This window comes from Lithobates pipiens, unplaced genomic scaffold, assembly GCF_037356315.1.
Source record: "Lithobates pipiens isolate NorthernLeopardFrog02 unplaced genomic scaffold, aLitPip1_a1.2 Scaffold_13, whole genome shotgun sequence".
NCBI classification, from domain to species: domain Eukaryota; kingdom Metazoa; phylum Chordata; class Amphibia; order Anura; family Ranidae; genus Lithobates; species Lithobates pipiens.
Genome location: NW_027507718.1, coordinates 389,292,510 through 389,317,772, shown reverse-complemented (window position 1 = coordinate 389,317,772; position 25,263 = coordinate 389,292,510). Strand labels below are relative to the sequence as shown.

At 40.8% G+C, this 25,263-nt stretch overlaps 1 protein-coding gene across 2 annotated transcripts in view; it reads right to left on the bottom strand.

Annotated features, from left to right (window-relative positions):
• FAM149A (family with sequence similarity 149 member A) overlaps positions 1 to 25,056 on the bottom strand; it is a 133,551-nt gene extending 108,495 nt beyond the window's left edge. For both annotated transcript variants that reach the window (XM_077477350.1, XM_077477351.1), the window contains exon 1: positions 24,102 to 25,056. In XM_077477350.1, coding sequence (XP_077333476.1) covers positions 24,102 to 24,688 — 587 coding nt within the window. In that variant the 5' untranslated portion in view covers positions 24,689 to 25,056. The remainder of the gene's footprint in view (positions 1 to 24,101) is intronic.
• Between the last annotated feature and the right edge of the window lie 207 nt (positions 25,057 to 25,263).

The window sequence follows — 25,263 nt, the reverse complement described above, 5'->3', positions numbered from 1 at the left end:
GGGGTGGTAATTGTGCAGACTGGGAGGGTGGTAATTGTGCAGACTAGAGGAGGGTATGGTGCAGACTTGGGGGTGGTAATTGTGCAGACGGGGATGGTAATTGTGCAGACTGGGGGTGGTAATTGTGCAGGCTGGAGGGGGGGGGGTAATTGTGCAGACTGGATGGGTGGTAATTGTGCAGAGTGGGGGGTGGTAATTGTGCAGACTAGGAGGGTGGTAATTGTGCAGACTGGGAGGGTGGTAATTGTGCAGACTGGGAGGGTGGTAATTGTGCAGACTGGAGGAGGGTATAGTGCAGACTTGGGGGTGGTAATTGTGCAGACTGGGAGGTGGTAATTGTGCAGACTGGGGGGTGGTAATTGTGCAGACTGGGGGGTGGTAATTGTGCAGACTGGGGGGTGGTAATTGTGCAGACTGGAGAGGGGTAATTTTACAGGATTTGTGAGAAATGCTATATGCCAGGCTTTGTTATGTTGTACATGCAGTATATTTCCTGGTTCCTGTAGGGAGGAGGGGAGGAGAAGTTTGCATAGCTAAGGGGCAGTAACTTCCTCTGACACTGCTGTTGCTGTGGAAACCTGACCTGAAACCTATTACACTGCTTGTGCAGCAATGAGCATGTGCGAGCATCTGCAAGGCTGAGAACCAGAAAGAAATACGGTCTGGCTTCAGATGCCCACACTTAAGATGGCCACGGTCTGCTGCAAGTTTATAAAGTTAGAAAATGCTGTAATAACCTAACAAAGCAGACCTTAGTTTACAGACTAACGTTACTAGCATACATTAAGCTTGTGTATTATAGAGGTATTTTTATTTAAAAAGTATAATTTTGGCCGGAACACCGCTTTAACGGTGTTCGCACACATTTTTTGTCTGTTCACATGTTCTGTCGGGGGGTGTTCGGCTCATCCCTAGTCCTCAGGCTTGGACCTACCCTTCTCCAGGCCTGGCAGGACAGGAACAACAGCACATACCCTCCCCAGACAGAACATGGGAGGTAAGAGAGCTTCTAGAAGGCTCCCCCATTTTTATTTTTTTTTACCTTTCCTTAGCATGCACCACTAGCAATAAACCTCCGAGTGGTTGGCCAGGTAGATAAAAATATTCATATGCCTGGCTATTTGCACCTCTTTCACTCTAATCAGGGACACTCCCCAGCAGAAGGCAGAAGCAAACAATAACCAGGGATTATGGAACAACCACAAGAAATCAGAACTATCATTTCAACTCAAACTAATAACAGCTCAGCCAATCAAATTTACACCCCCCTGCTTAGGGCAATGTGGCCTCATTAAAGTGGTTCAAAGGTCTAAATGTTTTTTTACCTTAAAGCGGAGGGCCGGTTATAAAAAAAAAAAAAAAGTCAGCAGCTGCAAACACTGCAGCTGCTGACTTAATAAACACACTCACCTGTCCAGGGCGCCCGCGATGTCGGCAGCCCGAGGCCGACCCGTCCCTCGGCTCTCGGGTCCCGGCGCCGCCATCCCTTGTAAGGGAAACAGGCAGCGGAGCCTTACGGCTTCACTGCCCGTTTCCTACTGCGCATGCGCGAGTCCCGCAGCTACTGCGCATGCGCGAGTCCCGCAGCGCTTTCTGAATGGGACGCGCTGTGTTCTGGAACACACAGTTCCCAGAACACAGCGCGACTCATTACCCAGAAGACGCCGTGACGAAGAGAGAAGACAGAAGATCTCCGCGGAGGAGGAAGAGGAAGATTAGGATAAAGTGCCTAGCAACAGGCATTTCTGGTAAGTAAAAAAAAAAAATTTTTTTTCATTTTTTTTTTTTAGATTTTTTGTAATTTTTAACATTTTTTTGTTTTTCAGGGTGGCCCTCCCCTTTAATGTATGCTCTGCAATATCATTGCACACAACAGGGAAGCATGACCTCTCTTTTATTTAAAAAAAATTACTTTGATATTAATCTTTTGTTTAACTAATTGAATGTCCTTCGCCTAATCACAAGCTCACTTTTAACAAAGGATCGCTATGCTGCAATTTTTGTCCATTGTAGAACCAATTGGCCTAAGAAATGGTTTCATTTTGTCAACAAAATGGAAATAAGACGAACCCCCTACAGCTAGGCATACCATTGTAGCAAGATGTTCTGCATAAGGATGCCCCACTCTCTGTAGCTCCTCAATTGGAATTGTTTAGCTAGAGAAGTACTTTTGTTTTGTCTTATAGAGAGAAGTTAGGCATGGTGTCAGTGTGTCCCCTGTCATGGAAGTGATTTTCTTTCCTCAAACCCATGGTAGAAGGAAAGAATATCAAGTCAATATCAAGGCCTGCTTAGGTAAGGATGGGAACATGCTTGTGAGGGATAGATAGTCTGAGCCTAGGAGCAGGTTATTGTGGATAAGGGGCAATCTAGGAATATTCCACATACCTCCTGTGTGTACCCAGTGATGGGAAGAAGGAGTTTCTAAGCATACCTGTCTGACTCGAGCTTGCATACCTGTTGGATTGTGGATCATCCCTCTTGACAGGTCACAGTAATTTGCCACAATCAAATCTACTTAAAATGAAGCGTGGGAATCACCTGACTCCACCCAAATATATAGGTTTTCCCAGCAAGCCAAGGGATTCAAGAAAACCCCTGCCCATTGGCTGAGGCACCCCATATATAATCAGACCTTGCATTGCCCTTGTCTTATCTAATGCCCCCAAGTGCCTGGCTGCCTAGTGGCAAAAAGAGAGAAGTGCAGCAATTACAGACGTACAGTGAAATCAATCAATCCCTAACAATGGGCCAAGGTACAGTTTTGCTCATAAGTTTACATACCCTAGCAGAAGTTATGATTTCTAGGACATTTTTCTGAGAATATGAGTGATAACACAAAAACTTTTCTTTCACTCATGGTTAGTGTTTGGCTGTTTAAATCATAATGAAAACTACCCAAATGAACCCGATCAAAGTTGATTTTGGCCTGATAACATGCACACAAGTTGACACAAAGGGGTTTGAATGGCTATTAAAGGTAACCACCCTCACCTGTGATCTGTTTGCTTGTAATTAGTGTGTGTGTGTGTGTGTGTGTATATAAAAGGTCAACGGACAGACCCTTGCATTTTCATCCAGTGCTGCACTGACGTTTCTGAATTCTGAGTCATGGAGAAAGCAAAAGATTTTTCAAACGATCTGCCTGATAAGGTAGTTGAACTGTATAAAACAGGAAAGGGATATAAAAAGATATCCAAGGAATTGAGAATGCCAGTCAGCAGTGTTCAAACTCTAATCAAGAAGTGGAAAATGAGAGGTTCTGTTGAAACCAAACCACGGTCAGGTAGACAAACTAAGATTTCAGCTACAACTGCCAGGAAAATTATTTGGGATGCAAAGAAAAACCCACAAATAACTTCAGGTGAAATACAGGACTCTCTCACATGTGGTGTGTTTCAAGATGCACAATAAGGAGGCATTTGAAGAAAGATGAGCTGCATTGGCAAGTCACCAGAAGAAAGCCATTACTACACAAATTCCACAAAGTAGCTTACACTACGCCAAACAGCACAGAGACAAGCCTCAAACCTTCTGGCACAAAGTAATTTGGACTGATGAGACAAAAATTTAGCTTTTTGGTCACAACTATAAACGCTTCATTTGGAGAGGAGTCAACAAGGCCTATGCTGAAAGTTACACCATTCCTACTGTGAAACACGGAGGTGGATCACTGATGGAAATGTAGTAAAAATTGATGGAAAAATTAATGCAGTTATCGAAAAATACCGGAGGAACATGTGCATTCATCAGCCAGGAAGCTACACAAGGCACGTACTTGGACATTCCAATATGACAATGATCCTAAACACAAGGCCAAGTCGACATGTCATTGGCTACAGCAGAATAAAGTGAAGGTTCTGGAGTGGCCATCTTAGTCTCCTGACCTCAATATCATTGAGCCACTCTGGGGAGATCTCAAACATGCAGTTCATGCAAGAGAGCCCAAGAATTTCCAGGAACTGGAGGCTTTTTGCCAAGAGGAATGGGCAGCTTTACCATCTGAGAAGATAAAGCGCCTCATCCACAAATACCATTTCAACCTATCATTGAGGTTAAAGGGGGCAATACACGGTATTAAGAACTGGGCTATGTAAACTTTTGATCAGGGTCATTTGGGTAGTTTCTGTTTTCATTATGACTTAAAAAGAGTAAACACAGTTTATTGATAATAAATGGCTTCAGCCAAACACTAACCATGAGGGAAAGAATTTTTTTTGTGTTATTATTTATATTCTCAGAAAAATGGCCAAGAAATCATAAATTCTGCCAGGGTATGTAAACTTATGAGCACAACTGTAACTATACATTGCAAGTAAATTTAGGAGCAACCCTGCCTAAACACCAGGGTGCTACATCTATATCAACATAATCACCAAAAATACAAACAAACGCAATAAAACTTTAAAATATAGAAAGTCGATTGTAGATGTTCCCTGTCTCTACAGCTAAAGCTGTAAATATAAAATGTTTATGAAAGGCAGCATTCCTCGCGGTTTGTGAGACAAAACATGAAGACTGCATGCTGGGATCTGGAACAAGCAAAGAACAGGAAAAGTTTTCAAAGGAAAACAGCTAGAAGGCAAACATTTCAAAGTCTTGCACAGGACTACTGCGTATTTCATCTGTTGGGCTAAGAAATCTTTATCTACTCACTGCTACCAGCTTTCACAGATACTGATGCATATACGTTAAAACAACTGCTCATTTCATTTAGAAATGGCTTGCTATGTACTTTGTTTCTCATGTTTACTATAAGGCCGCGTACACACGAGAGGATTGTCCGTCCAACTAAGTCCGTCAGACAATCCGACAGACAGTCTGTCCTACTTTTGAATGAACGGACTTGACCACACACGATGAACAGACAGTCCGCTGAAAGCTTGCACGATGACGTGTACAGCACGTACGATGGGACTAGAAATACGACGTCCAATACACTGCAATGCAACCTTCGGCCGTGTAAATCCTTTCTGAGCATGCGCCATACTTAGTCCGTCCAACTAGCCTACTCACGAGCGGACTGTCCGCTGAAACCAAAGTTGGACGGACTGTATTACGGAAATTCCGAAAGACTTAGTCCGCCAGACTGTCCGCTGAAAAAGTCCGCTGAAGCCCACACACGAGCGGACTGTCCGCTGAAACACGTTTCAGCGGACTAAGTTGGACGGACAATCCTCTCGTGTGTACGCGGCCTAAAGGGCGTTCCAGCCAAGATTTTTTTTTTTAAAGTCAGTAGCTACAAACACTGTAGATGCTGACTTTTAATAAGGACACTTACCTGTCCAGCGAGCCCACTATGTTGGCTGCTCAAGGCCGATCCGTCCATCGGATCAACTACAGGCGCCTCCATCTTAAAGGGAAACAGGCAGTGGGGCCTTGCGGCTTCACTGCCTGTTTCCTACTGCGCATGCGTGAGTAGCGTGGCACTTTGTGAATGGCTCTGTTGTTTTTTTTGGGACACACATATGTCCCAGAAGGCAATGGGGCCGTTCGCCGAAGAGGAGGAAGAAGCAGATTAGGAAGACTGCCTAGCAGCAGCGGTTTCAGGTAAGTTTAATTTTTTTTATTTTTTTAAAGAATATTAAAGTGGAGTTGCCCCCCAAAAAATAAAACTACTTAAAATTCTTAAAAAAAATCAAAAAAAAATAATTGGCAAAAAAAAAATTTTTTACTCACCTCTAAATACCGGTTGCTAGGGGGTCCCTCGTAGTCTGCCTTCTTCATTGCCCGGGCTGGTGACATCACTTCCCCTCGCGCCGCACATTCACCTGGGACCTGTCACGTGTCCCAGGTGACTGTACGGCGTATCACGGCGCCCTGCGCCGCTCGCGCATGCGCAGTGGGTGCCCGGCTGTGAAGCCACAGCCGGGTGCCCACAGTATGCATGACGGCGCCGCAAGCGGAGCGGGGAGCGAGGGGGGGGGCTTCGTTCCCCCGCATCGCTGGAACCCGGGACAGGTAAGTGTCCGATTATTAAAAGCCAGCAGCTGCAGTATTTGTAGCTGCTGACTTTTAATTTTTTTTTTTTAGGGGGTACCCCACTTTAATGACATTTTTTATTTTAATGTGGCCCTCCACTTTAAATAAGTCCTATGCTGTATAATACAACAAAGTGTTCGAGACATAAAATAGAACCTAGTAAACTCACATATCAAACTTACATGTACCGACAATTTTAGCCACTTCAGCTCTCACATTTCTACACTCTTCATAGCCCAGAGTAATTTTACATTTTCACTATGGGCCTACTGATTCTGAAAAAAAGTTGTCTATACTTAACCACTTCCCTACCCACCCATAGTAATATGATGCCCGCAGAAGGGATCTCCCATTCTGGGCGAGCGTCATATGATGTCCTCCCATTCCCGGCCATCTAGAGGGTGCTCGTGCGCCCGCAGCATCGCTCGGGACCCGGTGCGCGTTCACCAGTGATTACCCGGGAACACAGCAGGACACACAGATCCACGTCCTGTCAGAGAAGAGGAGACTGATGGTGTGTTCCCAGTACAGAGGAACACCGATCAGTCTCCTCTCCTTGTGAGTACCCTCCCCCCACAGTTAGAATCACTCCCAGGGAACATAATTAACCCCTGCAGCGTCCCCCTGGTGTTAACCCCTTCCCTGCCAGTCACATTTACACGGTAATCAGTGCAATTTTATAGCCCTGATCGCTGTGTAAATGTGAATGGTCCCAAAAATGTGTCAAAAGTGTGCGATATGTCTGTCACAATGTCGCAGTCATGAGAAAAATCAGATCGCCGCCATTACTAGTAAAAAAAAAATGCCATAAATCTATCCCCTATATTGTAGACACTATAACTTTTGCGCAAACCAATCAATATATGCTTATTGCGATTTTTTACCAAAAATATGTAGAAGAATACATAATCGGCCTAAACTGAGGAAAACATTTTTTTTTTTTTTTTAAATGGGATATTTATTATAGCAAAAAGTAAAAACTATTGTGTTCTTTTCAAAATTGTCGCTCTTCTTTTGTTTATAGCGCAAAAAATAAAAACCGCAGAGGTGATCAAATACCACCAAAAGAAAGCTCTATTTGTGGAAAAAAAATTACGTCAATTATGTTTGGATGCAATGTCGCGCGACCGCGCAGTTGTCGCTGGCTCACTCTTGTGCTGTTCACCGCATGTCGCACTCACTGCCAGGGTTGGTAAGTGTGCTTGACCAACTTTTTTAAGTACTACTTTTTTCTATTTTCTTCTACACAGTGTGGTTTACCATACTTACATATTTTACAGGAATCTGTCGCATCTGCTCCTGATGAGTGGAGAAACATCCACAAAACGTGTTAAGCTATACTTGATGCTACAGTGATATTTACTACGTCCTGATGATGTCATCAATTTTAATTTAGTACAATTATATACTTATACTATGCGATTATTGATACAGGTACCGGGTATGCCGTCTTTGGCATTTATATATAGGCCAGTATATTGTTTTTTATATACCCATATTTGATCATTATGTATTCATCCTGATTCATGTGTTCATTTATACATATCTTTGTATCATCATGTTTATACCTTGTGCTAAATTACGTGTATACATATGAAATTATTCTTCTACTATATATTTGTTATGAATAAAAAATATTTTTTACTCTCACCTCTGCATTTCAACTGCTTCATTTTAAAATCCCAACTTCCTTTTGAACGTATGTACATTGCAAGGATTTTAGCAAACTTTGTTGCAGAGTTCTACCCTTTTTTTTAATCGGAAGAAATCCCTGTGTGTGTCCATGTGGTAAGGGAATCTAATGGGAGTGGTTTCATAATTATCAACCAGCTGCTGCACCTGTAGGGCTCTAATGAGGGAAATTACAGGGTCTGCATCCCTTTAGAGTATCTTATCAAAAATTTAATTTTTGTTGCAGGGGATGCTTGATAGATGATCTGTATCTAGTGTAGACGTCTGAGAAAATCAGTGAGCCAATCACACAAGCAGGAAATTATGTTTTTGAGGGGCATTTTGTACACATTCTGTTTACAGAATATATCCAGGTAGCCATATTACATTTTACATAAAATGACAGAGCTGCAGATTGAAAAGGAAAGGTATTTTTTTTTTAAACATTCAAATACAATATGGCTTGTGTCGTAATTGTAAATGTAATACTATTATTTATTTATTTTTTTGCTATTTTTTTCCAATGCTAGTGAAGTTAACTTTTAAGAGTACCTACAAAAAAAATAAAATAAGCACAAAGGACATTACTTACTTTCAGTTTGGTGTGTCTCTTTTGGCAGGGAGTCTGTGTCCAGGGCCAATCCCATACATGTGATCGCTGCATGAGTGACTGCATGCAAGTAACCAGAGTAAGCTGCGAGAGCCCGCAGCCCTCCATTGCTTTCAATAGGGCTGCCTACTTATTGCAAGAACCCCCGCTGCCGTTCTCGCATGTAATCGGAGGCAGGGTGCATTTAAAAGTGTGAATGCACCCTAAGGCCTCATTCACATTTCTGGTGCCCTCTGAAGAGCGATCTGTGTTCGGATTGCTGTTCAGAGAACATTTTGGAGGCAGTGAGGAGACCTTACACAAAAACAAATATATAGTGCTATCCCTTACATAAGCATAAACAACATATGTGACAATCTTTAAATACAAATATACAATCCTAATGCCTATATCAGAAAAGTTCTCTGTATTATAATAAAATATGTGGGTGCAGATCCACTGCTTCCTCTTGACAACAATAAAGTGGAAAAACATGTAACAGTCTTTATATACGAGTGTGAAGTCCCAACATATGTGCCAAACTTGATATAAAGTGCTTTGTGCTTTTATGCAGATTGACTGCTTCCTCTTAAACCACTATCTGCTATACAGCTAGGGAAGTTAAACAAGCATGTATGGCATCATCCAAGGCTGCAATTGGGCTCCAGAATAAATCCTCTATCGTCCACCACTCCTATACTCCAGCGTTAATTTGCCTTTAATTACCCCTGTCTTGTTCTCCTATAAGTGGCTAATGGCTCCATGGAAAGCAGGGGAATAAAGGAGGGGGACCCCATCATAGTGCAGAATGACATTTTATTAAAAAATATCAATGCAAAAAAAAAATACACTCACATAATGTATAAATACATTCAGCATATGAAAGAGCTGTTTCACGGGACCCAGGAAGTGCCGCTGTGGTGTGTGCTCCACAGGGCAGATGTAACGTCACCAAAAGGACTCCGGCCAACGTGTTTTGCCCCGCCTGTGGGCGTCTTCAGGAACAGGCATGCCTGGTTATGATTGGTCTTTACATTCAGCATATGAAAGAGCTGTTTCACGGGACCCAGGAAGTGCAGCTGTGGTGTGTGCTCCACAGGGCAGATGTAACGTCACCAAAAGGACTCTGGCCAACGTGTTTTGCCCCGCCTGTGGGCGTCTTCAGGAACAGGCATGCCTGGTTATGATTAGTCTTTACATACTACCCTGCTCCTTCTCATAATTCTGACACCCCCTTCCTGTAAAGGAGCCCGGAAGCCATACTATGTGTACATAGCTTCATCTTATAATGCATATGAATGGGACATCCATCTTGCTACAGGCGCAGTGTAATAAATGGAGTACAAATTCCTATATTTGCTATAAACAATTGTGTTGCTAATTTTGATAGAATATAGTTTTATAGAGTGCAGTGCCAAAATATCAGGTGAAAACAATCAACTGAAATGAAATGAGAAATCACAAAAAAGTCAGGCCTTTATTCTCAGAGAATAGGTGCAGGAACTCAACCATGACCACCACACACACATACCTGCCAAATGGCATCAAATAGTAGTTCTTCACTCTTCAGCATACAACCTTTTTTTTTCCCCTTTAGAAATTTAATTTTGTGCAGGGACTGTTCTAAACACCGGAAAAATGCGCCACTTTACAGGCATACTATAGACACCCCCCAGGTACGAAATTTAAAGGAATATTTCACTTTTATTGTTCCACTTTAAGCATTATTAAAATCCATGCTCCCGAAAAAATTGCAGTTTTTAAAACTTATTTTTGCATTGATACAAGTTCTCTAGGGCAGGACCCAGGTCCCCAAACACTTTTTATAAAAATAACTTGCATATTAACCCTTAAAATTAACACTTTTCATTTTTCACATTCGTGTCTCATAGACTTTAATGGTGTTTGCGTGTTTGAACACATTTTTTTCCTGTTTGCATGTTCTGCTGCGAACTGAACCGGGGGTGTTCGGCTCATCCCTAATGCCTAGTAATCTGCACCCTGAGGAGGAATGTCAGTTTTCCCTGACTCTGGGGGTCACCTCTAGGCATCTTTAGGTCGGGGAGACCACTACACTACTTTTCATACAATTTTGATAGTATGCAATGATGATTATGGTCTCTATCTAGGCAAAGTAATATGTGTATGCGCTCTCCACTCTCGCAGATTCGCCATAGGGTACTTAATCCTGGCTTAGATACTAAATGTTGTTTAAAGAGGTAAAAAGTGTTTTCCATCACTAAACCTTTCATCTGATTTCTAAATTGCTGCATTTGTAAATTCCAAAAGCCAATATAAAAGAAGAGTAGTGGTAAAAAAAGCACTTGTGAGTTTAACTAATCTTGTTTTTTGTACAATTCTCCTTTAAGGGGGTGTGGCAAGGGGTGTGTCCTATGCCTTCATACTTTTGCTCATAGGTGTCCCTCATTCCCATCTCAAAAAGTTGAGAGGTATGTATGATGTAAACCTAAAAATTTATAGTTAGAACTGCAGATAATACTCGGGTGCCTTGTCAGGGCCTAAGCAGCTTACATGTGTATTTGCAATTGTGTGTAAACTAAACCCCTGTTTTTAACATGAACTGTTAGACAGGATAATTCGGTTTGTTGCAGGCTGGTTGTTAAGTTGAACTGGAAATTTTTCTTTGTTTTTTTTTGACATGCGTCACCCTTCCATGTGTTCCCTGCTATTAAGACCAGTTGTAGGTTTGGGCAGTTGCCGTTTGTTTGTACTGATAATCATGGCTTCCCCTATATGTATACGTAAGTCCTACAAAAATGATTATACTAACAAAAAGAGTATTCCTACTACGCTATTAAAAATGAAAAAAAATAAAAATAAATAAAAAATAAAAAAAATAAAGTAAATATAAAAAATAAATATATATATATTAAATATAGATGGACAAGAAAAACCTCCCTATATAGGGAGACACACACAATGGATTTATAATCTGATATTCAAAAATTTGTTATTTATCAGATTATAGTATATCTATCCTGTGCGTCTCCGTTAATTTTTATTTTTTATTTTCCATTACTCATTTTAATAGCTCAGTAGGAGTATAACCATTTTGTTTGGTTATATTTCACTTTGTAAAGTTAGCCCAATTCAATCTCCATTCCAATCTGAATTACTTTCAGGGGCAATAAAAAAAACTGCATATTTGCTTGCAAATGAATGGATTATTAAAGTCAGCAGAGCTTAACCTTATTCACTAAGCTCTGAGGAATTCCCATGAAAAGCACAACTTCCCTTGCAAAATGAACAGTCTTTTTTGCCTTTAGTAAATCATTCCCAATATTTGCATGTTATAAGAGATAGAACAAGACCAGGGATCATATGGCCACTTTGATTATTTTAGTTTCCAATACCTTTTCACATGGGGCTGGCTCGCTCTCTCAATGAGGAATATGTCTGTTGATTCCCACTGTGCAGGCAGATGGCTGGTCCGTGTCCACTCCTCCTATGCAGAGTGGATACAGACACAGCCCACTCTCCTCTATGGGTGGTCAGACATAAATGGACCATATAAATAAAAATTCACTTGAGTTTTAGTAACACAAAAGGACAGCAGCTAGCATGTATTGCTGGTAACAATCACAAAAAATAAAAAGGAAAATTCAGTGCATATAAAGTCCATTAACAAAAAAAGGTCCACAGCTCCCGGGGAGGACCCAAGATGTAAAACGCAAATGAAATGCAGGTGAAATATTGATCCTCCACCAACACCACAGCAAAACAGAGCTCTTACTGTCGGGAGTAGACCACTAAATTATAGGTGGTATGTAGCGCTCAAGCACCCATCAGCTTGTAATCCTGCTCACAACGGATTGCACAAGTATGAATCAAATCCTGTTGTCCCCTCTGAGAGCATCGCTCCTCCTCTGGTTTAAATGTGCTTTGGAGCGGGTATGCCTGTATATCAAGAATAATGTACAAGTGAATGTGAGAGATGACATCACTAAAGGAGCTAGGGAAGAGGTGGAGTCCTTATGGGTAGAGCTCCAAAGGGATGAAGCTAAGGGGGAAATAATACTGGGAGAATGCTATAGGCCCCCTAACCTGAGGGAGGAGGGGGAGGCGGTCCTCCTATCACAATTTGGATTAGCAGCAAGGATGGGAAGTGTTATCATAATGGGGGATTTTAATTATCAAGACATAGACTAGGCGGAGGGAACCACGCATTCGTCTAAGCCTCGCCAGTTCCTAAATGTCTTGCAGGACAATTTCATGGGTCAGATGGCAGATGCACCAATTACAAATAAAACGTTACTAGATCTACTGATTACCAACAATACAGACCTGATCACAGATGTGGAAATATGGGGCAATTTAGGAAACGGCAATTCTTCAGCAAATGGCATCACTATAAATCACACAAATAGGAAACATAAAGGAAATACAAAGACACTGAATTTCAAAAGAGCCAACTTCCCTAAACTACGAACATTGCTAGAAGATATAAATTGGGATAAAATCTTAGGAACAAAGAATATGGAGGAGAGATGAGCATTAGTCGGTGCATCCCATTGGGTAATTAATTTAAAAGAGCGAACAAAAGTCCTGGATGGCTTAACGCCAATGTAAAAATGCATATAAAAGCATAAGAGAAGGCCTTCAAAAAATACAAAGCTGAGGGATCATCATCAGCATTCAACTTTATAAAGAATTGCAAGGGTGCAATTAGGCCAGCTAAGATAGAACCCGAAAGACACATAGCATAGGAGAGCAAAAAAAAATCCCAAGAAATTCTTTGAATATGTAAATAGTAAAAAAGGGAGGGCAGACCATATTGGCCCCATAAAGAATGAGGAAAGACATCTGGTTACAAAGGATGGGGCGAAGGTACAGTATTGAATTTATTCTTCTCCTCAGCCTTAACGAAGGAATTGGGGGGCTTCAGTAACCAAAACTGCAGTGTTTATCCTCGTGACACATCACAGGAAGCACCCTCATGGCTAATAGAGGACAGAATTAGAATTAGACTTGGGAAACTTAACTTTAATAAAATAGAACGGATGGCTTCTATCCGACGGTACTTAGGGAACAAAGTCAAGTAATTGCCAGACCATTGTTTCTAATTTTTACTGACAGTCTACTAACTGGAATAGAAATGCATAAAGTGGATTGGAGAAAAGCCAATATAGCACCAATATTTAAAAAGGGCCCAAAATACATCCCTGGGAATTACAGACCAGTTGGCCTAACATCAATTGTATGTAAGCTCTTGGAAGGGATGATAAGGGACTATATACAAGATTTTAGTAAGGAAAAAAGTATCATTAGCTGTAATCAGCATGGACTCATGAAGAATTAATCTTGCCAAACCAATCTATTAACCTTATATTAGGAGTTGAGTTGCCATCTAGTTAAAGGAAGGCCCGTAGACCTGTTATATCTGGATTTTGAAAAAGCATTTGACACAGTTCCCCAGAAACATTTACTGTACACAATAAGGTCCATTAGCATGGACCATAGAGTGAGTATATGGATTGAATACTGGCTACAAGGACAAGTTCAGAGGGTGGTGATAAATGGGGAATACTCAGATTGGTCAGGGGTGGGAAGTGGGGTCCTCCAGGGTTCTGTGCTGGGACCAATCCTATTTAATTTGTTCATAAACAACCTGGAGGATGGTATGAACAGTTTAATCTCTGTATTTGTGGACAATACTAAGCTAAGCAGGGCAATAACGTATTTGCAGGATGTGGAAACCTTGCAAGAAGATCTGAACAAATTAATGGGGTGGGCAACTACATGGCAAATGCGGTTTAAATGTAGAAAATTTATAAAAACCATTTGGGTGGCAAAAGAATTAATGCAATCTATATACTAGGGGGAGAACCTCTGGGGGAATCTAGGATGGGATGGGAATCTAGTAGATGATTGCATGCAATGCCAAACTGCTAACAAAGCAAACAGAATATTGGCATGCATTAAAAAAAAGGATTAACTCCAGGGATAAAGTGATAATTCTCCCACTCTACAAGACTCTGGTCCGGCCGCACCTGGAGTATACTGTCCAGTTCTGGGCACCAGTCCTCAGGAAGGATGTAAGTGCACTTGCAGTGCAAAGTGGATTTGACTTTCGTAAATAACTCCCAATGAGTTTAATAAAATAACACAAAGAAAAGTATGCAGCATGCTGTGATCCATGAAATGCAATCAACAACCATTGTTATAAACTGATGAAAAGTGAAATGTGATTGTTTGCTCTGGACTAATACACTTGTCATTCTCTTCTGGTAACACTGAATCTGCACTGTTTACTGTGTTTTTATTTTCCCTTGTGAATTGGTAGGCAAACATCCTTGTTATATCATTGCATCTGCTTGAATATTTAATGTTTTGATTGAAAAAAATATCCATAAAATGAAATAATACACATATACTATATAGTATCTATACTGTGTATGTATATATATATATATATATATATATATATATATATATATATATATATACACCGTGTACTGAAGAGGGTGAGTTGCACTACGGTGAAGTCACGTAGTCAAGTACAAAGCAATCAGGCCCTCCCACAGACCATATATAAAGAAAAAGTGGGATTGCTGCACAAGTAAAGTATTTATTCAAGAATAGTAAAAAATGATATAATATCCATATTATGCAAGGCAAGGTAACAGTTTCAGGCTAAAGCGATAACACCCTTCTTCAAACCAAATGCATAAATAACATCATGATACAAAGACCACTATATACACATTCATCATCTGGAACCAATGAATCAATATAGCACTCGTTAAGTAACCATAATCAATCAAATTAGCATGCTGAAACAATAAGACCATCAGGTGCAATGAGCCCCACACACATCATGAGGATACCAGGGCAGGACACCTGTTATCAAAAAACATAAAAAAGAAAAAATATATATATACTACATTTTAAATTCTGAATCATATAATCAGAGGATATTACTACATATTACAAAAAAATCCTAACTACTAACCTATAAAAAAATAAAATAAAAATACACAATTATTCAAAAACCCCAGTATAGAATTAAATATAGGTCAAAATCTGAGTTTGACCCCATTGGGCTCAAAGTATCTAAATTATATATCCAAGTGTCAGGAATCAGCAGCTAAGGAGACCAGACACGTAGCTACACAAGGGAACTGGGACCAAACAATGTGTTTATCCTTAAAGGGTTACTAAACCCTCATTTTTATTTTTTTAAAATAACAAACATATCATACTTACCTTCACTGTGTAGTTCGTTTTGCACAGAGTGATCCTGATCCTCACCTTCTGCGGTTCCCCAATGGCGATCATGGCTCCTCCCCGCATTGGGAAACCATCTAGGAGAAGCGCTCTCCTCTGAGGTCCCCATGCGAGCGCGCTCCAGAGTCCACATTCTGCGTCTATAGACACAGAATGCTGGACTCCTCCCCCTCCCTCCCTTGATTGACAGCAGTGGGAGCCAATGGCTACACTGCTATCAATCTATCCAATCAAGGGCCGAGACAACTCTGTGGCCGATATTGGTCAGATATCACCAATTTATCATGTATGGTTCTTCCTCGACGATAAGAAGGTAAAAGTAGAGAATAAAATTCTGGAACTAACCGATAATTTTCAGATAATATAGATCGGTGTTTCTTAACCATATTGGATACACAACTCGAGAGGGGATGAAATTGGGAAATGAAGGGGATTCTGCTACCCACGGTCCTTATTTTTCTACAATGCAGATCTTGTCATGCTTTTTTAACAACCTCTCTAGGATAACCCCACTGTCAGAGTCTGCCATCCATTTCATCCGAACTCATCTCACAAGTCTCCGTATCACCTACAATTCTTGATATATGTGTCATTTGACTCCAATTTCAGTCAGTAGGCTTCCTATACAGATCACTGATGATTTGTCCATCATTAATACTTAACCACTTCAGCCCCGGACCAATAAACAGCCTAAGGACCAGAGGTATTTTTACAATTTCGCACTGCACTGCTTTAACTGGTAATTGCGCGGTCATGCAATGTTGTACCCAAACGAAATTTGCGTCCTTTTCTTCCCACAAATAGAGCTTTCTTTTGATGGTATTTGATTGCCTCTGCGACTTTTATTTTTTGTGATATAAATGGAAAAAGACCGAAAATTTTGAGAAAAAATGATATTTTCTACTTTTTGTTATAAGAAAAATCGAATAAACTCAATTTTAGTCAAACATTTAGGGCAAAATTTATTCAGCCACATGTCCTTAGTAAAAAAAATGTCAATAAGCGTATATTTATTGGTTTGCGCAAAAGTTATAGCGTCTACAAACTAGTGTACATTTTCTGGAATTTACACAGCTTTTAATTTTAATTTAATGACCCCATTTTGGAAAGTAGACACCCCAAGGAAGTTGTTGAGAGGCATGTTGAGCCCATTGAATATTTTTTTTTTTGTCCCAAGTGATTGAATAATGACAAAAAAAAAAAAAAAAAAGTTTACAAAAAGTTGTCACTAAATGATATATTGCTCACACATGCCATAGTTATATGTGGAATTGCACCCCAAAATATATTCTGCTGCTTCTCCTGAGTACGAGGATACCACATATGTGGGACTTTTTGGGAGTCTAGCTGCGTACAGCACCCCGAAAACCAATCACTGCCTTCAGGGTTTCTAAGGGTGCAAATTTTTGATTTCACTCCTCACTACCTATCACAGTTTCGAAGGCCATAAAATGCCAAAATAACACAAAACCCCCCCAAATGACCCCATTTTGGAAAGTGGACACCCCAAGCTATTTACTGAGAGGCATGTTGAGTCCATTAAATATTTTATATTTTGCCACAAGTTGCAGGAATTTTCCAAATTTTTTTTTTTTTTGCACAAAGTTGTCACTAAATGATATATTGCTCACACATGCTATGGGCATAAGTCAAATTACACCCCAAAATAAATTCTTCTGCTTCTCCCGAGTACGGGGATACCACATGTGGGGGACTTTTTGGGAGCCTAGCCACGTACGGGACCCTGAAAACCAAGCACTGCCTTCCGGATTTAAATATAAAATGCTACCAAAAAAACTGTTAGCGATCGCAGGGATCAGGCCTGACTCTGCGATCGCTGCAGTTATGTGTTTAGTGTTTTGTAAGTGACAGTGATCGATCGATACTGCACTTGGGTGGGCTGGGCAGAGGGGCAAAACGCAGGTGCTAGCAGGTATCTGGGCTGATCCCGCTAACAATGCGTTTTTTTGGAACCCTAAACTGCTGGGGATGCTAGTATAGATCTGATCAGATCAGATATTGATCTGTTTAGATTCTATACCACTACGGGAGGTTTATGCTTTGCGTGTGGGTGTTAGCGGTACTGGCACTAACCTAGCGCTGCCTGGGGCGACGCAGACCCTGACCCTAAAACCTAATTGATATCACCCGCCGGGTGATCAGGGGGTTAAACCTTTATTGGGTAATAAATGGTGGGTGCACTGATGCTATAAAAAGCAAACTAACCAGAGTCACCCGTAACACTTATACGGTGATCACTGGTGAAAGGGTTAACTAGGGGCAATCAGGGGGTTCAAATTTTTATTAGGTAGTATATGGGGGTCCCTGGCGCTATATAAAAACCTGACGGGGAACCTAAATAACGAACTGGCTAACCAGCGTCACCAGTGACACTTATACTGTGATCGCTGGTGAAAGGGTTAACTAGGGGCAATCAGGGGGTTAAAACCATTATTGGGTAGTATATGGGGGTACCTAACGCTATAAAAACCTGGCGGTGAACCTAAAAAAATAACTAGCTACCTAACGACACTAATGCAGGGATCAAAAAAAAGATCGCTTAGTGACACTGGCAAAAGGGGGTGAAAGGGTTAACTAGGGGCAATCAGGGGGTTAAAACCATTATTGGATAGTATATTGGGGTACCTAGCGCTATAAAAACCTGGCGGTGAACCTAAAAAAAAAACTAGCTACCTAGCGACACTAGCGACACTAATGCAGCGATCAGAAAAATGATTGCTTAGTGACACTGGCAAAAGGGGGTGAAAGGGTTAACTAGGGGCAATCAGGGGGTTAAAACCATTATTGAGTAGTATATCGGGGTACCTAGCGCTATAAAAACCTGGCGGTGAACCTAAAAAAATAACTAGCTACCTAGCGGCACTGGTGACACTAAAGCAGCGATCAGAAAAACGATTGCTTAGTGACACTGGCAAAATGGGGTGAAAGGGTTAACTAGGGGCAATCAGGGGGTTAAAACCATTATTGGGTAGTATATCGGGGTACCTAGCGATATAAAAACCTGGCGGTGAACCTAAAAAAATAACTAGCTACCTAGCGACACTAGCGACACTAATGCAGCGGTCAGAAAAATGATCGCTTAGTGACACTGGCAAAAGGGGGTGAAAGGCTTAACTCTAGGGGCAATCAGGGGGTTAAACCTTTATTGGGGTGGTAGGGGGCTACCCTGGACCTAACACTAACTGCCCTGACAGTTTTTACTGTTACAACTGACACTGAATGCAGTGATCCGTAAATAAATGATCACTGCAATCAGTGACACTGTGACACTGTGACTGGGGGGGGGGGGGGGGGGGCGGGGATCGGGGGGGGGGGGTTTGTGTGCCTGTGTGTGCCTACATGTCAGTGTAGTGTCAGTGTAGTGTTGGTGCACACTTACTTTGTCTTCTCCTCGTAGTCCTGTCAAAAAGACCGCCCCGAGGAGAATGACATCACTTCCTCCCTTCCTGTGTATACAATACACAGTGGGAGGAAGCTTCTCATTCACCAGGAGCGATTGAAAGGGGGTGGCCAGAAACCAAAGGCCATCCCCTCATCTCGGATCGCTCCTGAAGCGAACCGGACCGCCGTATCCAGCGGGAGGGGGTCCGATCGGACCCCCCACCCGCTGGAAGGCAGGCACGTACATGTACGTGCTTGTGCCTGCCGGTGCCATTGTAATGACGTACATTGGCAATACGGCAGTCCTTAAGTGGTTAAACAAGTGTCAAGAAAAGGGATCTCAGTCTTATTGACATACATATTGAATTTGAGACCAGGAATGAGATTATTTAAATATGTATTGAACACATTAAAGATTTAATGTCGCCCACCCATATTGCAAAGGCGTCTTCTATAAATCTTTACCAACAGGCACAGTTTTTAATAAATAAATCACAACTGTAAAAAAACACATTTTCTATCATATCCATAAATGCATTTGAGTATGGGGAGGCGGTATTAGAACCCATAGCTGCACCGGCTAATTGCAGATAATAAATATCCTTAAGGCCGTGTTCACACCGGAGCGATGCGGGAACGCCGCGAATCCGCAGCGTTTTCCCGCATCGCATGCCTCCCGCCGGCAGTTCACACTGCCCTATGCGGACTACTGGGAGTGTCAGTGAAAAGTTAATGACACCCCCAGATCAGTCTGCATATCGCAGTGCGATCTGCAAACTCGGACAGGAATCGGATCGCATGGTGTGAACACCCATGCGATCCGATTCTGCTGCGGACCAAAAAAAGGGTCCCATGCGAGTTTGCGGCGGGTGCGATGCGAATTCAGCCATACTATCTGTATGGCTGAACTCGCATCGCACAGAGATCGGATGTGATTTGCACTGCACATCCGGTTCTCGCTTCCGCAGCAGTGTGAACCCAGCCTAAAAAGGAAAACATTTTCTTCTAGAACAATTTTTAAAAGTTCTAACAAAAAACATATATGCCTCAATGCCTAATTCATGAGGGATAGCTGTATATAATCTGGCCACGTCTCATATAACCAGAAGAGAGTCATTATCATAATGTACATATTTAATTTTATCCAAAAAGTGTTGTGTATCCTGTATATATGAATGAGTGTGTATTATTAGAGGAGTTAAATATGTATCTAAATATTTGGCAATAGGCATTGTGATTGACTCTGTGATGGACACAATTGGATGCCCTGGGGGTTAAGAGGATCTTTATGTATGTTTTCCTTTTTCTGTTTTTTGATAACAGGTGCTCTGCTCTAGTATCCTCATGACGTGTGGAGAGCTCATTACACCCGATGGTCTTATCGTTTCATCATTATCCTAATTTGTATTATTATGGTTACTTAGTGAATGCTATATTGATTAATTGGTTCCAGATGATGAATGTGAATATATATAGTGGTCTATGTATGTTGATGTTATTTATGTATTTGGTTTGAAGAAGGGCGTTATCGCTTTAGCCCGAAACTGTTACCTTACCTTGCATAATATGAATATATATGAATATTATGTAATGTTTTTACTATTTTTGAATAAATACTTTACTTGTACAGCAATCCCTCTCTTTTTCTATATATATATATATATATATTATATATATTACACTTTGCTACAATGTAAAGTAGCGAGTGTACAGCTTGTATAACAGTGTAAATTTGCCATTCCCTCAAAATAACTCAAGACACAGCCATTAATGTCTAAACCACTGGCAAAAAATGTCCAAATCGGGCCCAAATAACCATCTACCCTCTCTGGGGTCATGTGACTTATTAGTGTTACAAGGTCTCAGGTGTGAATGGGGAGCAGGTGTGTTAATTCTTTTTGTTATCACTCTCACTCTCTCATACTGGTCACTGGAAGTTCAACATGGCACCTCATGGCAAAGAACTCTCTGAGGATTTGAAAAAAAGAATTGTTGCTGTACATAAAGATGGCCTAGGCTATAAGAAGATTGCCAAGTCCTTGAAACTGGGTTGCAGCATGGTGCCTAAGACCATACAGCGGTTTAACAGGATATGTTCCACTCAGAACAGGTCCCACCATGGTTGACCAAAGAAGTTGAATGCATGTGCTCAGCGTCATATCCAGAGGTTGTCTTTGGGAAATAGATGTATAAGTACTGGCAGCATTGCTGCAGAGGTTGAAGGGGTGGGGGGGTCAGCCTCTCAGTGCTCAGACCATATGCTGCACACTGCATCAAATTGGTCTGGGTGACTGTCATCCCAGAAGGAAGCCTCTTCTAAAGATGATACACAAGAAAGCCCACAGTTTGCTGAAGACAAGCAGACTAAGGAAATAGATTATTGGAACCATGTCCTATGGTCTGACAAGACCAAGATAAACTAATTTGGTTCAGATGGTGTCAAGCGTGTGTGGTGGCAAGCAGGTGAGGAGTACAAACACAAGTGTGTATTGCCTACAGTCAAGCATGGTGGTGGGAGTGTCATGGTCTGAGGCTACATGAGTGCTGCCATCACTGGGGAGCTACAGTTCATTAAGGGAACAATGAAGGCCAACATGTACTGTGACATACTGAAGCAGAGCATGATCCCCTCCCTTTGGAGACTGGGTCGCAGGTTAGTATTCCAACATGATAACGACCCCAAATACACCTCCAAGATGACCAATGCCTTGCTAAAGAAGCTGAGGGTAAAGGTGATGGACTGGCCAAGCATGTCTCCAGACCTAAACCCTATTGAGCATCTGTGGAGCATCCTCAAACGGAAGATGGAGGAGAGCAAGGTCTCTAACATCCACCAGCTCTGTGATGTCATTAGGGGAGGAGTGGAAGAGGACTCCAGTGGCAACATGTGAAGCTCTGGTGAACTTCATGCTCAAGAGGGTTAAGGCAGTGCTGGAAAATAATGGTGGCCACACAAAATAATGACACTTTGGGCCCAATTTGGACATTTTCACTTATGGGTGTACTCACTTTTGTTGCCAGCGGTTTAGACATTAATGGCTGTGTGTTGAGTTATTTTAAGGGGAGGGAAAATTTACACTGTTATACAAGCTGTACACTCACTACTTTACATTGTAGCACAGTGTCATTTCTTCAGTGTTGTCACATGAAAATATATAATAAAATATTTACAAATCACTTTTGTGAGATATTATATATATATATATATATATATATATATATATATATATATATACATACATATATACATATATATATATATATATATATATATATATATATAGATAGATAGATATAAATATATATCTCTATATATAGAGATATATATAAACATATATATCTATATATATATATATATATATATATATATATATATATATATACTGCATATATTACAAATGTTAAGAAACGTATTAGTTCTTATATTGGCTTTTTTAATGTGAAATATTCTTGTGAAATTGCCTTGTACTGTAAGGGCATAATTTCACATAAGATCAGAATTATTTTTTTTTGTTTTGTACATGAGAGCACATTGCACATAACAATATAAAATTGATTAGATAAAAACAAATTACAGTTTGGTATACTGTAAATTGCTTCTGATCTACAAGGCAATGGTTGAGTTAAAGAAACGCCTGTTCAAACTAAGAAAATACTTTTATTCCCTTTACCTTTGCCAAACTACTCAAGGGAGCTTAGATTATGTCATCAATTGCAACCTCAAGAGATACCAACTGCTCCTTCTATATATAAGTTTAAAATGGTTCATTGTCCTTAGTCCAGCTGTTCGTTGACAACATGTAGTTATAGTCTGTCACCATTTGAAATACAAGACATATAACTAACATTTTCCTTTATTTTAGTCTTTTACAGTTATATAACATTATATTTTATAACTGAAGGTTTACTGTATGATAGGATTCATATGCTATTCATAATGTTGCACATGATGAAATGTATCATATTTGTTATCAATAAGACCTATTGATACAAAACTAAGAAAATAGTCATGACGGACAGTTACGCTTTAAAAAGAAAAACAGAGAAATGCCCTGCTCAACTTACTGACCAGCCTGCAACCAACCAAATTATCCTGCCAACGGTATGCGTGAAAAACAGGAGTTTAGTCTGCACACATTTGCAAATACAAAAGGCTGGTCGGTAAGTTGAGCGGGGAATTTCTCTGGTTTTGTTTTGCATGTTTTGCCCTTCCATGTGCTCCTTTCTGTAAAGGCCAGTTATAGGTAGGGGCAGGGGCCATTTGTTTGCACAGTTATGCTTTAGCAGGATGATTCTGAATTGCTCTGAGAATCAAATATATTTGGAAGCATAGCTCCTGTACAAATATCACCATTCAATGAACAAAGAGCAGACTTGGTGGAGTGTGAGATCATCTGTCAACAGATGTTTGGGAACTATTGTACAAGTTACTTGTAACAGCAGGTGCTGCTGAAAGATACAGAATAGAGTGCACCATCTGAACCTAGGGGCATGCATGAATACTCAGTAATTCACAGAGGTCTGACATAGCGCATCCTGAATGAGGAATAATACATTGTTGTCACAATAAATATTCAAGCATGACAAGCTTGGTAGCTTACTAACTTACACCTTCTAAGCTTCCGATGGTTCCTTGTGAACCTTATATCCCATTGTCCAGTGATGGTGATTATTATAAGTTTGGATGAAAATCAAATAGTGAATGGGCTACAAGTGTCACAACAGACAACACTAAGACCCCAAAGTTGTCAAATTGCCACTATACTAGTTGGGAATTTTATTCTTGATACCCAATACATATAAATATCTTGAGGAAATGTTTTATAATTCTTAATCCACTGTAAAGTTTGTATTATATTAAGTCTTCTGAGCGCATCTACCCAAACTGATTTTTTTGCTTTCAAGTTGATGGGGACAGCCTGTGCCTAAAATTCTACACACATTTTCTGCACTTTCACCACTGCAAGTTTTTTAAAAAAAATTGTTAAGTGTTGTTTATTGCTTTTTGCATCAAGACAAACTATAGCAATCAGCAGTGGCTCATTTGGTAAGAAGCAATCAGTAAAGTGATGGATTCTATATCTTGAAATTATAACGTCATAAAGGTATCATAGTATATGGAGACTACATCCTATACCAATAACAAAATGAGTTGTTCTGGGTACATTCCATCTTTCATACCTTAGATATTTGTATATACAGTACTCACCCTTGACTGTGATGGCTGTCCTCATACTCAGTGCCCTCTTCACCAATATCAGGCAGGGTAAACAGCATGGACTTGGTGTTCCAACCAGAAACTGAAGACTCCTGAATATGCCTTGGTGATCGATTGGAGTGGTTAGATTGACTTGTGGTTATCACTGGACTGCTAACTGTAGGAGCTGGGCGAACCAGGATAGTAGTCAGCGTTGTTGGCGATGAAGTGGTAGGCTGGGGCCCTGTCCATTGTTCTTCTTGAACATGTTGTAATGGTGGTACCACGCTAGAAGCAGCTGAGTTTAAAGTTTGGGGTTTTGTTGAATGAGATGGGCTACTTGGTGCAGATATCCCATTTGTATGAATGGTGGACTTTCCAGAGGGAACTCGAGAAAGGGAAGAAGCTGAAGTACTAAGAATATGCAAAGGAGAAGGTGGTGCAGAAAGCAAAAGGAAAGGCGTTTTTGGAGCCAAAGAAGTGGCAGTGTTGGAACCTTGAGAAAAAGGGTTACTGCTTGGCCCAGAATTTAAAGGAGAAACTGATGATTTGAAAAATTTAGCAAATACAGTTCCCAGATCCAAAACTGCCACCTTCATGTCTTTTCAGCTGGCAATACAAATATAAAAGTCTGCAAATACAGGTAAGTAAATTAGGAGAAACAGTATTAAAGTTCTGCAAAGTCCTGCTCATCCCCACCAGCAAAACGTAACTGTCAGAGATGGAAAACAAAGCGAAATATCTGAAAGTAAATACTGTTACGAGAAGCCTAATTTCTTTCAAATGCAATGAAGCCAGTGCATTCACTTAGACATCTACAAAGTCTCTAGTCCACAGATGTACAGCTAAACTTACTACAAAGCTTGTACTATAAGAAGGAAAACTGCATATGTGGAATCCCGACAGAAAGGAGAAAGCTGCCTGTTTATGTCTTGATTCAGTGGCTTGGAGCAGCTGACATAAGAGTAGAAGGGGCGGGTGGTTGCTATGATAAACAAAAAAGGGAGAGACTTGTAACTGGGCCTTTTCAGCTCAGAGGCTTGGAAGCTTTCACCCTGAGAGACAAGGAAGAAAACAGATTAGTCACAGTATTGTACTCACAGAGCCAACCAGAGTACAGACAAAGACAGAGGGGCGATGGACAGATTTACCTGGCTGCTTTAAAATTCAAAAG